The 18784-nt window shown below is 33.2% G+C and overlaps 2 protein-coding genes across 3 annotated transcripts; one reads left to right on the top strand and one right to left on the bottom strand.

The window, feature by feature from the left end:
• LOC109347480 (uncharacterized metal-dependent hydrolase YabD) lies at nt 533-6451 on the bottom strand. The gene is made up of 7 exons (XM_019587355.1): nt 6203-6451; nt 6021-6102; nt 5529-5579; nt 5056-5156; nt 2018-2171; nt 1698-1925; nt 533-861 (listed from the first exon to the last, which is right to left on the bottom strand). Exons 1-7 carry the CDS (start codon nt 6397-6399, stop codon nt 745-747), a joined length of 930 nt encoding a protein of 309 aa, XP_019442900.1. The 5' UTR covers nt 6400-6451; the 3' UTR covers nt 533-744.
• LOC109347479 (polyubiquitin) lies at nt 4856-18328 on the top strand. Of its 2 annotated transcripts, none has more exons than XM_019587354.1 (2): nt 4856-4863; nt 16923-18328. In XM_019587354.1, the coding sequence occupies exon 2, from the start codon at nt 16923-16925 to the stop codon at nt 18066-18068; it is 1146 nt and encodes a 381-aa protein (XP_019442899.1). In that variant the 5' UTR covers nt 4856-4863; the 3' UTR covers nt 18069-18328. The 2 variants fall into 2 exon arrangements, with proteins under 2 accessions (XP_019442899.1, XP_019442898.1); XM_019587353.1 differs by lacking the exon at nt 4856-4863 and adding an exon at nt 16063-16186.

The following is an 18784-nucleotide window of genomic DNA, read 5'->3' as shown; positions in this document are numbered from 1 at the left end:
TAATCCATTTTGGGGTGGATGACTGCTCCTCCCAATAAGTGTCACTCTCATGAATCGAACCCTTAAAAAATCACTTAATTTGAAAATGATATTTTTAATTCAGCCATTTGTAAGACATTTCATATGATAAATTTCCACATGAGTAGAAAAAGTAGCATGACTAATAGAGAAGACACTACCAGCAACCAAAAAAAAAGAGCAATACTTTGAGTTTAAGTCAGGTCATGCTCTAATGTCACTTTTCATTCTTAGGGTCTTGTTACAATCAAGTCTCAGATCACAAGCACAATTTTTTATCTATCAAGTGTTCATATTATTTTTACTTTCATTTCACTATAAAAATGCAGCCCTGTGCATAAGATTCTAACCTAGTGGGATTTGAGGATGGTAAATATGTACAGCCTTACCCTCACAAATAAAGAGATTGTTTCGACAATTTGAATTCATGCTATAAGGCAAACAACCTTACTATTGCACCAAGGCAATCGACCTTATATAAAGTTGTCATTAAACTACTCCCATACTAAATAACTTAAAGAATTGTAATGATAAATAACATGACATTATGTACTGAGAAACACTAAATACAATTAACTTCGGAGTAAACTATCATATCAGGCAAATTAACAAACTGTTAATCCAATCTATCTGCTTCAATATCCTGAAAGTAACTCTAATTGCACTTTCCAAATATATTTTGCCAAGTTAGGAATCATCATTTCTTACAAGAACCTGATATTTTGTTTACTTTTGAAGTAATTTTGAACCTTCATAGGAGAATAAGCGAACAGTATTCTGGTAGCTTAATTCAGCAAGTTCTTCTTTGGTAATCTCCAGCATAGATGCAACATAGTCAAGTACCTGTAAGTGGAATGAATTGAAGACTATAAATCTAACCAAACGATTCTCTATACACTTTTGGCAACTAATAGTTCAATAGTTAACACCTCCGGAAATTTCTTCAAAATGTATATACCGAAAGCAAATATTGTTGGGCTCCACCATGATCAGGGATTCTCCAACCACTGTGAGTCCCATTGTTAACGGGCTATGGGAAGAATGAAGAGTCACTTATAATTGAAACATCACACCTTGAACTAAACCTTAAGGTGATGGTTCCATGGGTCTTTTCCACTTATAAAGTGATCAACTCATATCCAATGTGGGACTTCACACTTGAATATACCTAACAAATATCCCTACCTGCTTCATTCAAGGCTTTGCCATGTTTCATCCTTACTGATAAAATATTGCATTTGAAGCCCTGAAGTTAAGTGTAATTCCTTTGCACTTAAAGATGGCTAGCCTAAAATCTCCACTTGAATTACAGGAATGGGATCTAACCGTTGGCCGGGATTTCAGCTGGATCAGATCTTAGCTTAGTTGAAATTCTTCAGGTTTAAGAAACCTATACCCAGGTTGAATTCATTTAGTTATGCCTAAATTTTCCAAATAGTGTTTCGTATTCGTGAAATCACACTATTATGGGAGAGATTTTGGTAACTAGAGACAGCTAAGAGGCGGGTTTTCAAAGCTTCAAGGGAAGTCAGTTCAATATATTCTTAATTATTATCTCCAGAAAGCAAGCTAAAATATTATCTATTTAAAAAAATTAACATCTATCTCCAAGATAATGATATAGTAAGAGATGCTTATTTTGAAAAATCAAGGTGTCATCAAGGGCATGAGCTACATACACTACGAATGTTAGCTGGATGATTGAGAGTTTCCTTTGACAACATCGAAGCATCTATCACGACTTGGGATGAATTACTGAGCGAAGTAGAAGTTGAGGATGAAGTTATTTGGTCATGAAGCTCTTTGGGGAGAGAAGTATCTCCTTCAACAAAAAAGAGAGAATCTATGTTTGACATCGGTAGTGCATCAGGTGCATCAGTCTCCAGCAAAATCCTATCAGAAGGGACCTGAATAGAAAAAGAAAATAAGAATGTCAGTGTTTTTTGCATAAAGTTACAAGGAAGATTAAGCAATCATATAAAAAAGTGATGAAAATTACCATCTTCAGCATTCTCTTTGCCTTATTTGCTTTTAGTGACATAAGAAACCCTGAGAAGGAAAAATAAGCCCCAAGCTCGGAAAATTCAGGAACCATCTCAGCAGAACCCAGATAAGAATGAAGAATGACACCAGCAGGAAAAGGTCCCACAGACCTGGATATGTTGAAAATTTTAAGGCGGCTAATTTCGAAGATGCCACTTCGGAATGCTCAACAAAAAACATCAATATCAATATTAACACTAATTCCATGGCATTCCATTGGATAATGAGAATCTAACCAAGCACATTTACCAAAAAACGACCAATAATGCAAATAACAGCAGGAAGTAAAGCTCTGAACCAAATTATTCTTCTATATAAACCTAATGAGTGATCACATTACTTCAGCTCTAATACTATAGTAATTGCAGAGTGTTTTTTTTCCGATAAGTAAAATTGTATTAAACAATCATAGTGTTGAAATAATGTTGATGGGTAATTTGTGTTTGGTTAGCGAGAAAGTTGGAGAAAAGTAAAGTTGACCCCCAAGAGAGGGAATAGAGGATATATGGACTGAGTTGAAATTGTCTTTACACATAACTATTTATACATAGCTACTGCTCTCTAACTAGGTTAGAACAGAATTGTAACCTGAATAACTAAATTGTAACTACTAATTACTTTCATGGAGTCAGTGTCTAGCTATATAGACTGGTGCATACTCTAATACAACGACAGACAAAACATTGTGAATTGTGATGCATGGACAGTACAAAAGTAAATATTTATCAGCCTTTTTTTTATAATTTCCAACAAGTTTAATAAATTTTCGTGGCTTCTTGTCATGGGTACTATTTCAGGCCATGTTTATGTTATTTAACAACTCTAGTTTTTATTTCTATGTACCAAGGAATCTTAATAGGTTTGGGATAGTGGTAAGAGCCAAATAGTACAGTTTGGGAGTTTCTTGTAACTCGCTTTCTAGTAAGTTGTGGCAAGGAAGTTTAAGTATAATAATTGTAACTAAGAATTGGCAAGAGATGTAGGCTGCAAGTCATGTATAACTTGCAAGTTCTAAGCTTGCACCATATTATAGGCTAAACCCTCAGCAGTTGTGTGGCAGACCAATTTCCTGAATCTTAAATCCATAAGTAGGATCGGTAAGAATTTTCTTCTTCCCAGGTTTGTCATACCAAAAGAACCGCCTGTTGGCTGTGTTTGACTCATTTTTCTTTCAATCCTTCTCTACCCCTTGGGAGAACCCTATCTAGACACTTTCCCTACTTTACAACGTCTTTTTGGAGGCCATAGACAAACATTATCTGAAAAAGACCGAAGAACACAGACTCATATTTTCCAAATATAAACCATTCATGACGAGAAAAAATACAAGCAGTTGAAATGTGGTTAATTTTTTTATATGAAGGGAACAAGTCTTAGGTAACTGATTTCCCTAATAAAAATGCAAGCAGTTTATCATTTTTGTTATGAGTTTAGTGTAAGATAAATGTAGGAGGGAATGTGTAGGATGCTGAATAGGGATTACTAAATTAATGTCAAATTCTACAACAGCTGAAAGCACTGGTCCTCGATACTCTGTCGGAACTAAATTTAACAGCAATTCAAAAGAGTTTATGGAAACAAATGAACAACCAAAAGCTATCACAATTCCATTTCTTGCAAGGAAGAAAGCAAGCCTTTCCTATATTATTTAATAGACTTGAACAATTGAAAAAGCTTACGGAAATGGGTCACATGACCTGACTTAACTAATGTTGGAAGGACAATTGGCAGAATAAATATTTACATTTCCAGACTGCTACATTCAACAAACCTAAAGTGTAAAAATTGAGATCTAGTGAAAACAGATTGTTAAAACCGGCAGTAAAATATGGAATACATCCATATAAATAGGTATTTCTTTTTTCCATCACATTACTACTGCAGAAAGTGCGAAGGACTAACTATTCTAAGAGCTTAAGCCATTAAGAGAAGTCTCAAGATTGGTTTTATATTTTTAACATGCCACCGGCTATTAAGTTCAGGGGGAATCCCAGCACACCAAGCCCATATTTTCCAAAAGCCGTGAATCTCTGATGCCAATGCATTAACACTCTTCACCAAAGTGAGCCACATCTTGAGTTCTTGACCAGTGTTACAGACCGCTGACCGTCACCTGAAGCAGGCCACCAGTCAGGTCTTCCTTTTTCCAAGAGCCATGTCATATGTTTAACGCGATTCACCATTCACTGAGACATGTCTCCACATGTTACAGCTAGTCATCAGGTATGGTCACCTGCTCATACCACCGTTTATCAACCAGTGTTTCGCCAATACTCATCCAGCCAATCTGAACCACTGGCTCTAATACCACTTGTTCACTAAGGGGCGAGTCTAACAATACCATGGAGATCAATTTCAATGGACTTTGCAAAGGAACCACACCAGTGGGTCCAACAGTGATGATATGTCCAACCCAAACCCTCTAGACATTAGGCTCGTAGGTCATTTCACTATATACCTAGTCCTCCCCTTGTCCATTCCTATTAAATCTGGGACTTTTTAACTCACTCTCAATGCTTGAATTCCAGCAACAGAAACAGATGCTACCTAAAAATCAGGACAAAAGCTAAGGAGATAGCAACTCAGTTTAAAATATGACCTTTTCACAACGACCGAGATACTTTTAATAGTCAATCATATTTTGTCCCAGCGGAGAAAATAGGAGAGATCATAGTTATAGGCAAAATAAATTTAAGGAGAGAAAAAGACACCAGCACCAAGGAGTTTTATGGAACAAACAAAGGATGGAATGTACAGATGAGTTTAATGAACTCAATATGAGGAAATGACAAACCCTTCAAGGTGGATATCGCTCTAATACCATGTCAAGCACCAACTCTTCTAAGAGCTTAAGTTGTTGGGTGAATGCTCGATATTTGTTCTACATTTCTAAAAGAAATGTTTACATCTCATTTTTTACAAATTCAGATCATTATTCATGAACAATTCTTCAAGTAACAATTGAAACAAAATAGGGAGATTAGATATTCATACTTCATTAGCTCAAGAAGGTCACCAAAAGCACGAACACAGTGTACAGATGCTGGCTTGTTTAAATCTTTTGCAAGTTCAAGCTGCTGCTTCAATACGCCAACCTACATAAACGTATTAATGCAAATTAGCAACCATCTAGCCAACATTCTTCAGCAAGGAAGGGGAATCTTCTGCCTGTGAATATATGATCGTTCATTGTTTTTCATATTGATGTTAAAGCTTCAGCATGACATTTCTTTTCAACAGATTCAGGTTTTCACAAAGCCCAAAACTCTATATGATAATTGTAAGGATATGGGACACAAATGACTTACCAAACTACCTACCCCAGAAGTTACATATTATATACAGATATAAGCAATAGAAAGAGAAATAGATGCATCTACGTATTGCTCCAAGAGAAGTGACGAGAGTTTCATAACCATTAACAGAAATACACTATACAGTCTGGAAAAATGGATAGCTGCTAAAACCTGCTCGGAAAAATCAATAGTCCTTCCATGTGATCCTTTGTCCACTCCAATCTGAGAAATTTAAAAAAAAATCAATCACATTATTGGTTAAGAACACAATATTCAATACTCTTTCATCATTTCTTAAACTTTTAAATTCAAAGCAGCTAATAAGGTTATTATTTGTGGATTCTCAACTATCTTTGTAATTTGATGACTTACATAAAGAATGTCACTCCACGTGCCACTTGATGTAATTGGTCAAAAAAACACTTAATTATTAAACTTTTAACTTCAATATTTATTTTCCAACCAATCACATCAAGTAGCACACTTTGTGGGACATCAGATGTGCTCCTCTTAGAAACAGTCTCTCCATCACGAGGCTGCATACAGTCACCCTCCTACCCAGATCCCACTAGTTTTACGGTCTCGTGCACTAGGCCACTCTTTACGATAATGAAAACAAAAAGTACCCATATACAAGTTTTGCAAATTAAGTAACAAGAATACCTCTCCAACAGCAGCAGAGGGAGTACAATCAAGATATTCCTTCAATGTCTTAAACCAATTAGGGCTCCTATCTGCAACATACCTGCAGTTTCATAAGACCCAAAACCTTTAAATAAGTTAATTTTTTCACAAAATTAAACGAATAAATAATGAATTGGATAAGAATAAAGGGGGAAAGTGACCAAGGATGGAGACCAAAGGAAGGAATGATAGAAGGGTAATTCTGAGCCAAATCCTTAACTAAATGCCAATCTTGTTCAGAAACTCCATTAACAACGAAATGAACAACACCTGAATCTTGAGCAGTTTTAATAAGATTCGGTGCTTTGCTTAAGATTCTTGGGTCCTGTAGATGACAGTGTGCATCGAAGAGTTTCATCGTCACTCCCTTGATAATTCAGATGTGAAAGTTGATTTTGTTGCTCCAATTTTGTTTTTACATTTTTGCTATGTCAAATTTTGTCACATGGAACATAGAAAATGGAATTGCCATTATTTGAGATTTATTCTTCTTATCTTTTTATGGCTTTTGTTGTATTAATTAGGAGTGAAGACTCACCCTACCTCCTCATCATGTTTTGCCCAATTATGATTGGGCCCAAATAGGAATGAGTTTATGTTTGAATTTAAAAATTAGATTCGATCAATATTTAATATCAAGTTTGATATAAACATGACTCGGTCAGACTCGTCCTATGTCCTATGACACATTCATTATATTTTTATGTGTCTCTATTTAATTTTGTGTAGAGTAATCACATCTCTTTAGTTAAAAATATTATTGATTTTCTTATTTTTCATCATATATATATATATACATAATTAATAATATATAAATATATTATTTTATATGTCAAATTACATATCCATAATAATAAGTAATATAGATAATACATTATTTAAAATGAGTATGCATTATATTTTATCGTGTCTAGGGTTGAGTTCAGATTCAAAGGCTGCCCGATAGATATTTAGGGGTCAATTAGCTTCGGGTTAGCTTCGAGTTTAGGTTCAAAAAAATGATTAAACCAACATTTAGGGTCGGGTAAGAGACAAGTCTTACTCAACCCAATTCAACTCATGCTCACTCCTAATATGTATTCTCTCACTTTGATAAGAAAATAATTTTTTTTCAGAATTCATGATTGACCCTCTGAACCAAAGTTGGAATCAAACCATTAAATTTTTGTTCTTTCAAATGTTTTTTTGGTTTAGAGACAAGTAACCGGACCCCTTATCGACACGGTATGTCATTGAGACCAGTCGCGCAACAGAATCAGAGTAAACTTGTCAAAACCAGCCAATTCATTGTTATTAAAAGAAGGCAAGTGAAGAAACATGTTATATCATTTATTCTAAAATCCCTAAGTCTAAGACTCTAAGAGGATGTGAAATCCCTAACATTTCACTCCATAGTTGTGTTTCACTTTGCTAAAAGAAAAGACATTTATGTTTCTTCTCCATCTTCATCTAGTTCATAGTCGAAGAACCATGAACGAGAAAAGGAGGTATAGACATGTCATGTATCTTCTCCATCTTCACTACTTTAAACAATGTTCTAGAAGAATGAGAGAAAAATATTTCTGAGTCTGTGGTACCTCACCTTCTTCCAAGGGAACCAGAAAACCCATTCTCCATTTTTTCGAGTTGATTATCTCGTGCATTGTGGCACTATGCATAGATTATATGATAATCACTACCCAATTTTTATATTACAAGAAAAAATATTTTTCCCTTATTTGTTTGTTCTTTGCATGAAGAAGTTAGTTGTCTTAATTACAGACAAAGAAGTTGAGACTAGAAACCAATTTCTATAACTAGATGAGGTCCAACTATTTCACATTTATTCTTTGCAGATGATTACATTCTATTTGTCAAAGCAAAACGGCTCAAGTAATGTCCTAAACAATTTTTGCAATGTGTCATGCTTGAAAATTAATCTTTAAAAATCCAAAGCCATGTGTTCTAGAAATATCAGCTGAGCAAAGTATGAGAAGTTTGCAAGAATCTCTTCAATACATTTCACTAATGACCTTGGTAAGCACCATGACTTCCCATTTATTTTAGCGAATGGGGATCGGCTATCCCAAAATGAGTATGTCCTCATATCTCTAGCCAATGAGATTTCTCTAAGTAATGCAAATACGTTATTTTATGTTTTTAGAATTTTTATTTTTAATGAAGTGTCACTTTTTCATTGATCTGGTACAGGAAAATGGGACAGGAATTGGGACAGGTGATCTCTGTCCTATTTTAACTAGATCCAAAAACAATCATTTCAATTTTATTTTAGATTTGATGCAATCCCACTTAGGTGGTTGGCAGAGTAAAATTTCAAATAAATATGGGCATCAAACTCTAGCAAGTTTTGTGTTGTCTTCAATACTAACATATGTTATGCAAAATTGTTTGGTTCTAGTAAATATTTGTGACATTATTGATGTTATGGACTAATCCTTTGTTTGGGCACAAATAAAAATGGACACAAATTCTCTTCAGTGAGTTGGGAAATGACTGCTAATCCAAAATGGAAGGGAGATCTTGGTGTGTGCATGACTATAATAGTGAACATTATGATGTTGGACAAATTAGTGTGGAGCATGTTAAATAACCAACATAAACTTTGCGCCCAAATTAATGTTTCTTTCTTGTGTGACAATTGGACTCCCTTGGATCAATTATGTGTCAAGTTCTGTTTAGAGCATCTCCAATGGAGAATAACATTTTTTTCTTTATTTGAGTCTCATACATTATTTTATATTTATTACAATTTCTCATGAAATAAGAATAACATATATTTTTTTATCACAATGACAAATATCGTTCTTATTCTTATTTGGGTCCTACAACATCTACTTTTTTCCACAACATCTACCTATCTCCTTACTTTCCTTTGGTTAAGAACAACCAAAGATTGTTCTTATTTAAGAACAAAAATCAGGAAATACAAATGACACAGTGTAGAACAGAGTAAGAATGTTCTTATTCGGTTGAAAACAACCTTAAGAACAATCACTATGGTTGCTCTTATAGACATTCAAGACGGTAATCTAAAAGTCAATGATTTGTTTCATGAGTCACGATTTCATATCTAAAGACTTAAAACATCCATGATTTCCCATTAGGTTTATGATGCTATTCAATATGTCCCACTTTTCTTCTCTAATGCTATTGGTAAATTTGGTGTGGACTCCCTTGAAATGCCATGAGATTTAACATATGTATCTCATAATGCAAAATATAATTTTTGTAGTGTGGTTTCATTTGTCAGTGTCCCAAGCTACTAATTTATTTACATTACGTATTCATGACTAGATAATTTTTTTGAAAAAAATGTAAAATTTCTCATAGCACTTTGATTTATTTGGAGGAAACGCAATGCTTAGGTGATGGTTAATGTAGAGTGGCTACAATACAGTGTTCCAATGCATATTTCTGAGCTTGTGAATTGGATCTTTCCACCATTTGGCCTTGTTAATTTTAATATTGATAGAAGTAAATTGTCAAACCCGAGTAGAAATGGTTTTAGGGGACTCATTCAGTGTGATAAGGACCTTTACATTAATGACTTCTCTAGTTATATGGGGATCTCTACAACTATTCATGGGGAGCTTAAAGCAATTTACCATGACCTTAATGTTAGATGTGGAAATTACCTTAATTCTTAAGGATGATTTAACACTTTTTGACTTTAAAAGTTAAAGAAATGTCATTCATACTTTACATCGAGTTGAATTGTTGCACAAATCCTATCACGCGAATTTCTATGTCATTCCAGATGTAAAAGAGAAAAAATGAACAGAAATTGGTGAAAAGTAGCTGAAAACAGTCAAGCCCAACTCAAGGTAACCTGCACTCAGCGCAAGATTTGCCCCCAACATAGTTCTTCGAATAGAAATATCATGTATTCGGTTTCTCTTAGTTTCTAGGGTAGTTTTAGCTAGAAATAAGATATAAAAACAATGTGGAAAAGTTAGAGAAATCATTTGATGCTTATTGAGGAGACAATCTTTTCTCTTATGAGTTGTATTGTTCTCTTTTCATCTTGTTTCTAGTTGTCATGAAAATGTTTACCTAAACTTCTCACTTATTGGGATTAAATGTAATAATTGCTTGATATATAATATTTGAATTCATATTTATGCTTATTTGTATATATGTGTTAATTTTTATGAGTTTTCTACTTTGCCTGGTACTTTCTTAGAGATTGACAACCTCTTTGGTACGAACTTTATTAAATTCATGAAGAAATTCTAGTTCTAAAAGTCTGAAATTATGAATTTATTTTATTGGTATATTTCCTAGACGTAGATTAGTACTAACTTGTCATAATTGTAAATGTCTTAATATGGTTGCTAGACATAGATTCATACGAGCACTAAATAACTCTCAATTTTATTAAGATGATTGCTAAACATAGATGTATGTTAACATAGTGGCTAGACATAGTGATATATTATTGAGTCATTTATCTTCATCTTATTAGTGTAGTTACTAGATATAGAGCTATATTAATAAGCTACTAATAAGACCAAGACATTGGTGATTAGTATATTTGAGATATTACACCAAAATTCAAACTTACAATGATAGTTGCTAGAGATAGAGGTATGTTTTGTGGGTCGTAATTCTTCATCTTATGAGTAAAGTTGTTAGACAGAGAATTTTATTTCATGAGATATTAAATTGACTAAGATTTTAGTTTTTAGTACTATTGAGGTCTCATTGTTGTGAAATAATCATTGGTAAATAAATTAGTGTTGCATAATTAAGCGTGTATGAATATTTAGTAAAGTTTGATCCAAAAATCTTTATTTTAGTATTTTAATCTACTATTTAACTTGTAATTAGTGTAATCAACCAACTAATCAAAACTCATTTGAAATCAACTTAAAATAACATATTTGGTTGAAAGACTAGTGTTAAACAAGTCTTTATAGATTTAACAATCTTTTCATACTTATTTGTATTATCCGACTTAATATCTTATGGGTGGAACAAATATTTTATGAGCATTATTTTCCATTCAGGTTATTTTGATAGTCAATAGTGATATTTCTCATTTTCATACTTATGGGAGTATAGCAACATTAATCATAGAGTTATTGAGTAAACACTAGTATGTTTATCTAGAATATGCACTTGGTGAAAAAACTACATTTCAGATTTCTTGGTCAAATTGGGTGCTCACGAAGATATTGGTTGGAAAGTATGAAAAATTAAATTATCACAAGAGGTTTTATCATTGCTTCTTGCTAATGACCACAAGGGTCATTATTGCAAAAGAATGTAATTTCTTACTTTTCAATTTCCTTCTTGAGTTGAATAAAAAAGATTAAAAAAATAAATTTATGAATTGCGAGTAAACATGAGATTGATATGACATTTGTCTCAACCGATAAGTTATTATTGTGAGTATTTGTAAATATTTATGAAATACCAACATCATATTGTCTCAATAGCTATATGCCAATATTACACCTTTGGACACCCTAACATGTTGCAATTGCATCCATTGGACAAGGCCAATTTGAATAAGTTTAGAATATGGGGAATTGATTGTATTAATCTAAAAGTGTAATATTGATGTACTGATAGTGTAAAGAATTATGCACAATTAATATATCATTTATCATTCATTTGGATTATTTTTTGTGAAAAGTCAAAGATAATTAAAAATGAATGGTAGATAATGAAGTGACAATGTAAAAACTCTTACATTGTCGGTGTATACATCTTTTTCTCTTAATCTAATTGTAAGTTCGTTAGAGGAACTTCGGTTACCCAATATTTCTATGACTTTAGCCCAACTAAGTTGCTGTGTTGTAGAACATAGCAAGTATATTAAGGATATACAAACTTAGATGAAAAATAATTGAGAAATAAAATTACCAATGATTTAATCATTCAATTAATAATGACACCATAACTATATCCAGATTTAATAGTTGGAGAATGCAATTACAAACTTTTAGAGTATGAGGATATATTTCAATTTTCTCAAATAATTCAGAGTTCTTTTCATTTATTAAAACTTAAAAGTAACACCTCATAATAAAACTATTACATTACCTATCATAAAGATTAAAGAAAACCATTATTCTCTTAAAAGAATTTACTGACATGCATAGTGTTGATTTCGCCAACCCTTTATGCTTATTAAAACATGTTGGAAAAATGAGCATTTGAGCTCTTTATAGTGTTGAAAAAAACTTTTAAGTCCCATATTGGGTGGTAGAAATCCATTAAATGTGTTTATATCTAATTATTGCACTTTTGGGATGTGTCCAAGGGTACAAGAATTTTGTGGTGGAAGAGGATACACACAACCAAGATCCCTCCACACACATGCATCGATGTCGCCATCCGCTCGACTTAATCTGGGCTTGTGATTTTTTAAGAGATAAGGATAGACTTATCAAACCGGTCAGATTGTTTTCTTGGTCGTCGAGTCAATCTGACCATTTTTTATGACTTTGTTTTGTGAGCTGTCAAATCAAACTGGTCATTGAGTTCTCCACCTATAAATGGATGAGTTCTCCATTAAAAAACACTAATTGAGACGCATCTCCTCAACTTTTATTATCTCCCTCTTTGCCGAAACATTTCCAACTCTCTTTTCCCTTTTTGTTTCCGTGATACGGTTGAAATGAGTTTTAAACCATATTCAAGAATTGACACTACTACTCATGGAAGTGTCAAAATGGGTCGGGCTGGCTGGGTCGCCAAAGCCCGAAAATATATAGCTTGGGTATCATATTGTACATTTTATGTTGAATCCCGACTTTTTAGCCCGAACTGGCCGAACCATGTTAAAATCAAGTTCGGACTGGGCTTACCCGGACGGATTCGGGGTACCCATTTTTCTTATTTTTTTAATCTTTTTTTAGACCTTTGGGTTGGTAATAAGCCTTTGATAAATTTTTTACAAAATAACTTATAATAAAAATATATATATAATGTTATAACTTTGAATAAAAAATAGACTAATTCATATAACACAAATATTTATAAACTACAATAATGTTATAAAGTTATGTACTATATCATTTTTTCTATTTTGCATAATATCCTTTTAAGCATAATAGCAAAATAATGTATCAAATCAAATGAGAAGACATTGAACCATATAAATTTCATTTTTCAGTTCTTATTTATGTATTTAAATAGATTTAACTTTTACAACAAAAACATAATAAAGAAAATAATTTTTACAACAAATCTAAAAGAGAACATAATTGTTTCATATAGAACTCCATAAAACCAAATTTAACATAATAATTCACAATAAAAGTGTTGAAAAATAACATACAAATGATATTCATAAAAAATAAAGAATAACGATCATATATTTTGATGATGATTATACTTTGACATATAGAATTCATTTTGAACATGAGTCTATATTACCATTACTATAAATCAAATTGATATTATTTGGATAGCATCCAAATGTTTATTAAAGTGAGGTTACAAATTATATTGTGTTAGAAACTGAAAGTCCAATAGAAATAAGATATTTAGTAAACGAGTTATGCTAAAAATCATATATGTTGATTTGACATCACGTCTTAACTTAAACACAAGACATTAGATATATGAGTTTGGTTGCATGAGTATAACAAATGCGTTAAAAAAATTATACAATAATACATTAATATATATATATTAAATAGATTAAGTATGTTAAAATTGAAATAAATATTTTTAGTACTATGCGGACCGACCTGTCACAACCAGCAACCTACTTAGGGCAAGTTTGAGCTACAATTTGATACGCATAAATTATATTCGGGCTTTTTAGTCCTGTCCAATTTAGCCCGAACTCGATGTGAGCTAGCCCAAACCCGTCCGGGTAGCCCATTTTGACACTTCTAACTACTCATATTTTAGGCAATTCAAGTATTGACATTAGTAGCTATATTAGGGTAATTCGATAATTGACACTCATAGCCATATCATGGGTGATTCGAGATTAATTCTCATAGTGTAGTGATAATACAAAACAAAGAATTGCGCTATCTTATCCTCAAGATGACGTAATTGATAGTCGACTTCACATTTTCGACTTCACTATTTTTTTAACAGAGTTGTCTTCCAAAGTCTTATCTCCTCCAGCTACGTTTTGCTTCTCTATAACCTGTACTCGACACTATAAACAATCAAATGTTGTGCTACTCTGGTTGCTCCAACTTCGTGATCCTTGAGGTCACCATACGTCAAGTGTTAAAGAAAGGTTGCATGGGAGACAACCCATATTTCTAAAATTTATTTTCAATTTTTATTATTTTCAGTTTAATAATTGAATAATGATTCAGAATATTGAGTGCAGGTCATAGAGAAACAAAACATAACTTGAGGGAGGTAAGACTTATGGATGAGGAAAAAAATAAACAACATGTGACTTGGCCTTGGGATAGGCCTAATTACCAAGTAGGAATGTGCTTCACAAGCTATGGATGAGGTGAACAAATGGGCAACCAAGGAGAGGAACATGATGATAATAACTAGTTTGCAAGACAAATCACTAAGATATTATTTACATTTCAGTTAATTACACTGACACTCCATGAATTTTAGTGAAATTATACAAATCACCTCTCACTTTTCTACACCTACACAAACTCCCATAATTTTTATACTTTCATTACACTAACCACCCCTGCATGAGAAATAATATAATCTTTTAAATAAAAAATGTGATGAATACAATTAAGTTAAACAAAACATGATATATTATGGAGAAAAATCCAAATAATATATAAATCAATGTATCTTTATTATTTTTCGTTACAAAATGCATCAACAATTCTAAAGATATATTGTTTAAATCGCTCTTATATTATATCGTAACGAACCAAAAATAATAAAGAGGTATCAACTCATATATTATTTGGATCTGTCTCCACAATATATCATCTTTTGTTTAACTTAATTGTATTTATCACATTTTTATAATGAAAATATAAAAATTAGGGGGTTTGTGTAGGTGTAGAAAAGTGAGGAGTGGTTTTTATAATTTTATTAAAACTCAGAGGATGTCAGTGTAATTTATTCTTTACATCTTTCATGAAATGAATTAAAGATTACGACATTATCTTAACTCAACCACTAATTAATATTCAATGCCATAATTAATTCTTCAAAAAGTTGTTTCCAACAAGACAACATTAGAGAACATTGTCTTTCATTTACAAAATCCCTCACACACTATGTAGACATATGTGCGTGAATTAATTATGAAAGGTGGATCGAATCCGGGAGAAACAAATGCAGAGAAAACTTAGGGAACGTGCTTTGCCAAAGGTAGAGAAGGTGAGGCTATATTTTTCATTTTTCTTAAGAAGAATCATGCAAACCTTCAAAAACAAAAACAGTAATGATTAAATCCTTCTACAAGTCATTTTACCGAAGAGAAAGTGATGCATATGACTTATAAACCAATCATTAATAAATAAAGTATTACACTGTGACTTATGTCATGTCACTCTCTTATGGGTAGGAGAATGAAAATGAATAAGGAAAGAATAATGATATATTATATATAAAATTCTCTTATATTACAAAAAAAGAATGATATATTACTTATAAATGAATTTTTAATAAACAAAATATTAATATGTGACACAAGTTAGTTTTTCTAATAAATTATTGAATATAATATTTATATATTGTTAGTGTAAATAATTTTATACGTTTATTATATTATATATTATTTTTTGTATTAATTTTTTAAAGATTGATTATGATATAATATGAATAAGAGAGGATTCACTTACTCTAAGAACAAACTTATTCCCCATACCAGTTATTAATTCTAAAGAAATTAAATGATTTTATCAATTACTTTATAATGAAAATTACATTAATGAGAAGGTTGTAGATTTATCTAGAAGCGGGCCTTATTCTTAGCCATTAAACAACACATTCCAAACTTGACCGAATACAATTGGAGAATGATTCCTTGGCAAGTTTATTATAACAGCAGGATTTGACCGTTACCTTTTTCATCCACGTGTAACAACCTAATTGGTTTGTTTCCGTTGCCGTAATGAAGCAATTCACCATTTTGCTATAAAAAACGAAACCCAACGTAGAATCATCATCACAAATCACAAAATTGAATTTCTGAAGTTTAAGAGAAAACCCTAACACACCGTTTCAAGGTAGTTATGTTCTCTTCTTTTCGATTTCGCGATTATTTTTCATTTTTGCATTCTCTATGTTGATTATTCTCTTCTGTTTGATTCATTTTTTTGTTAATCTGTACCGGTGAAACATAGATATAGAACGTTTAATTGTTTTGATTCGATTATTAGTATTCTGCGTATTTTATTAATTTGATGGAAAACCGATAATTGAATTTATTCAGACCTTGGATCTTGATGTTTGGTCCAATGAGCACGGTTGCTGGTTTGAGCTTTTTCTATTTATGAGTTTCTTTTGAAACTTCGTTCAAGATTTTACTATTAGGTTAGATATTTATGAAATGTTTCTTATTTGATATGCAAATATGATTCGTGGGATGAAACTGTTTGAGATTTGTCATGGAGGTATACATATATGTGATGAAATTATCATGTAGTTTGATACATGTTTGTTTATTGTCTAATTTGGTTCAATTGAATCCTTGTTTGCAAACCTTTTTCAGTCAGGGGTTTATGTTCCTATCAAATTGTATAAATGAAATTTTATGATAAGGATTGGGGCCTAATTTTTTTTCTTGTTTTGAAATTTTGATCAATAACTTATTATAAATCTGTGTTCTATATTTACTGGGTTTAAGGGGCTGCTTTTCTTTTTTCAGACATCTGTTTATGTAGTCATGTATGTATATTTTTCTTTGTAAAGGCCTTAGCAAAACATTGGTTACTGACTTACTTGTTTATTTGCTGTATGCAGATGCAAATCTTTGTTAAGACACTCACTGGCAAGACCATCACTCTCGAAGTTGAGAGTTCTGATACCATAGATAATGTAAAGGCTAAAATTCAAGACAAGGAAGGGATCCCACCAGACCAACAGCGTCTCATTTTTGCTGGCAAGCAACTTGAGGATGGGCGTACCCTTGCTGATTACAACATCCAAAAGGAGTCCACCCTCCATTTGGTGCTTCGTCTTCGTGGTGGTATGCAAATATTTGTCAAGACCTTGACCGGAAAGACCATCACACTTGAAGTTGAGAGTTCGGACACCATAGATAATGTGAAGGCCAAAATTCAAGACAAAGAGGGCATCCCACCCGACCAACAGAGACTTATCTTTGCTGGCAAGCAGCTTGAGGATGGCCGGACCTTAGCTGACTACAACATCCAGAAGGAATCCACTCTCCATTTAGTGCTTCGTCTTCGTGGTGGTATGCAAATCTTTGTCAAGACCTTGACCGGAAAGACCATCACACTTGAAGTGGAGAGCTCTGACACAATTGACAATGTGAAGGCCAAAATTCAAGACAAAGAGGGCATCCCACCAGACCAACAGAGGCTTATTTTTGCTGGCAAGCAACTCGAGGATGGTCGTACCTTAGCTGACTATAACATCCAGAAAGAGTCAACTCTCCACCTTGTCTTGCGTCTCCGTGGTGGTATGCAGATTTTTGTCAAGACACTTACTGGCAAGACAATCACTCTGGAGGTAGAGAGCTCAGACACAATTGACAATGTGAAAGCTAAGATTCAAGACAAAGAGGGTATCCCGCCAGACCAGCAAAGGTTGATTTTTGCTGGGAAACAGCTTGAAGATGGACGTACTCTTGCAGACTACAACATTCAGAAGGAGTCTACCCTCCACCTTGTCTTGCGTCTGAGGGGAGGAATGCAAATCTTTGTGAAGACTTTGACCGGTAAGACCATCACTTTGGAGGTTGAAAGTTCGGACACAATCGACAATGTGAAAGCAAAAATCCAGGACAAGGAGGGGATCCCACCGGACCAGCAGAGGTTGATCTTTGCTGGGAAGCAGTTGGAGGATGGAAGGACCCTTGCTGACTACAACATTCAAAAGGAGTCCACTCTTCACCTTGTTTTACGTCTTCGTGGAGGGTTTTAAGCATGTAAGCCCATGTTCTATCGGTCCCTTGTTTTTAGTGTGTTTCTGATATTATGATCTTGAAGAAAGTACTCTGTATTGCCTTTATGGGTAGAAGTCCTATGGGTGTGTTGAAACAGGGAAGGTCTTGCATGGCCTTAAAAGCAGCTTGCTTTGGTTTCTGTTTAATTCAATTCTAAGTTGAAACACATTTTCTGTTTTTTATTCACAACTTTTAATGTCTATTGTGTATGGTGTACTAGTTAGGACTCTTTCTGTGTGTCACATAAACAGCAATAAATCAATACCATGTTCTAGTTAGGACTCTGATCACATCGCATGATTCTAATACTATTTGTCCACTACTAAATCAGCGTCCAGAATTTCACTGCAAAATGTTAAAACATCTTGTGATTCATTTACTCCAGTTTCTGTAGTTTTTAGCTGAATGAAATATGTTATATAATATACTTCTGGATGAATGATATTGTGATTATAATTACAGGTTGTTTGTAAGTTGGTTTTTGAAGGGAATGTTGTGGGAACCCTGAAATACACATGTTTGAGAGTTCCCAAGCCTTCTTTTTTTTCCGATTTTGCCTTTGGAAATCCAAATTGCAGATGGTCTTGATTATTAGTCTTGAAAGCATTAGGCATTTAACATAGACTCTATTTGTGAATTGAGTTTTGGACCGGAAACGAGAGAAAGGAAAGACTTGAGAGTTATGAAATACACA

The sequence above is a fragment of the Lupinus angustifolius genome, chromosome LG05, assembly GCF_001865875.1.
Source record: "Lupinus angustifolius cultivar Tanjil chromosome LG05, LupAngTanjil_v1.0, whole genome shotgun sequence".
In the NCBI taxonomy this organism is placed as follows: Eukaryota; Viridiplantae; Streptophyta; class Magnoliopsida; order Fabales; family Fabaceae; genus Lupinus; species Lupinus angustifolius.
The sequence above is the reverse complement of the archived record's forward strand: the minus strand, read 5'-3'. Positions and strand labels throughout refer to the sequence as shown.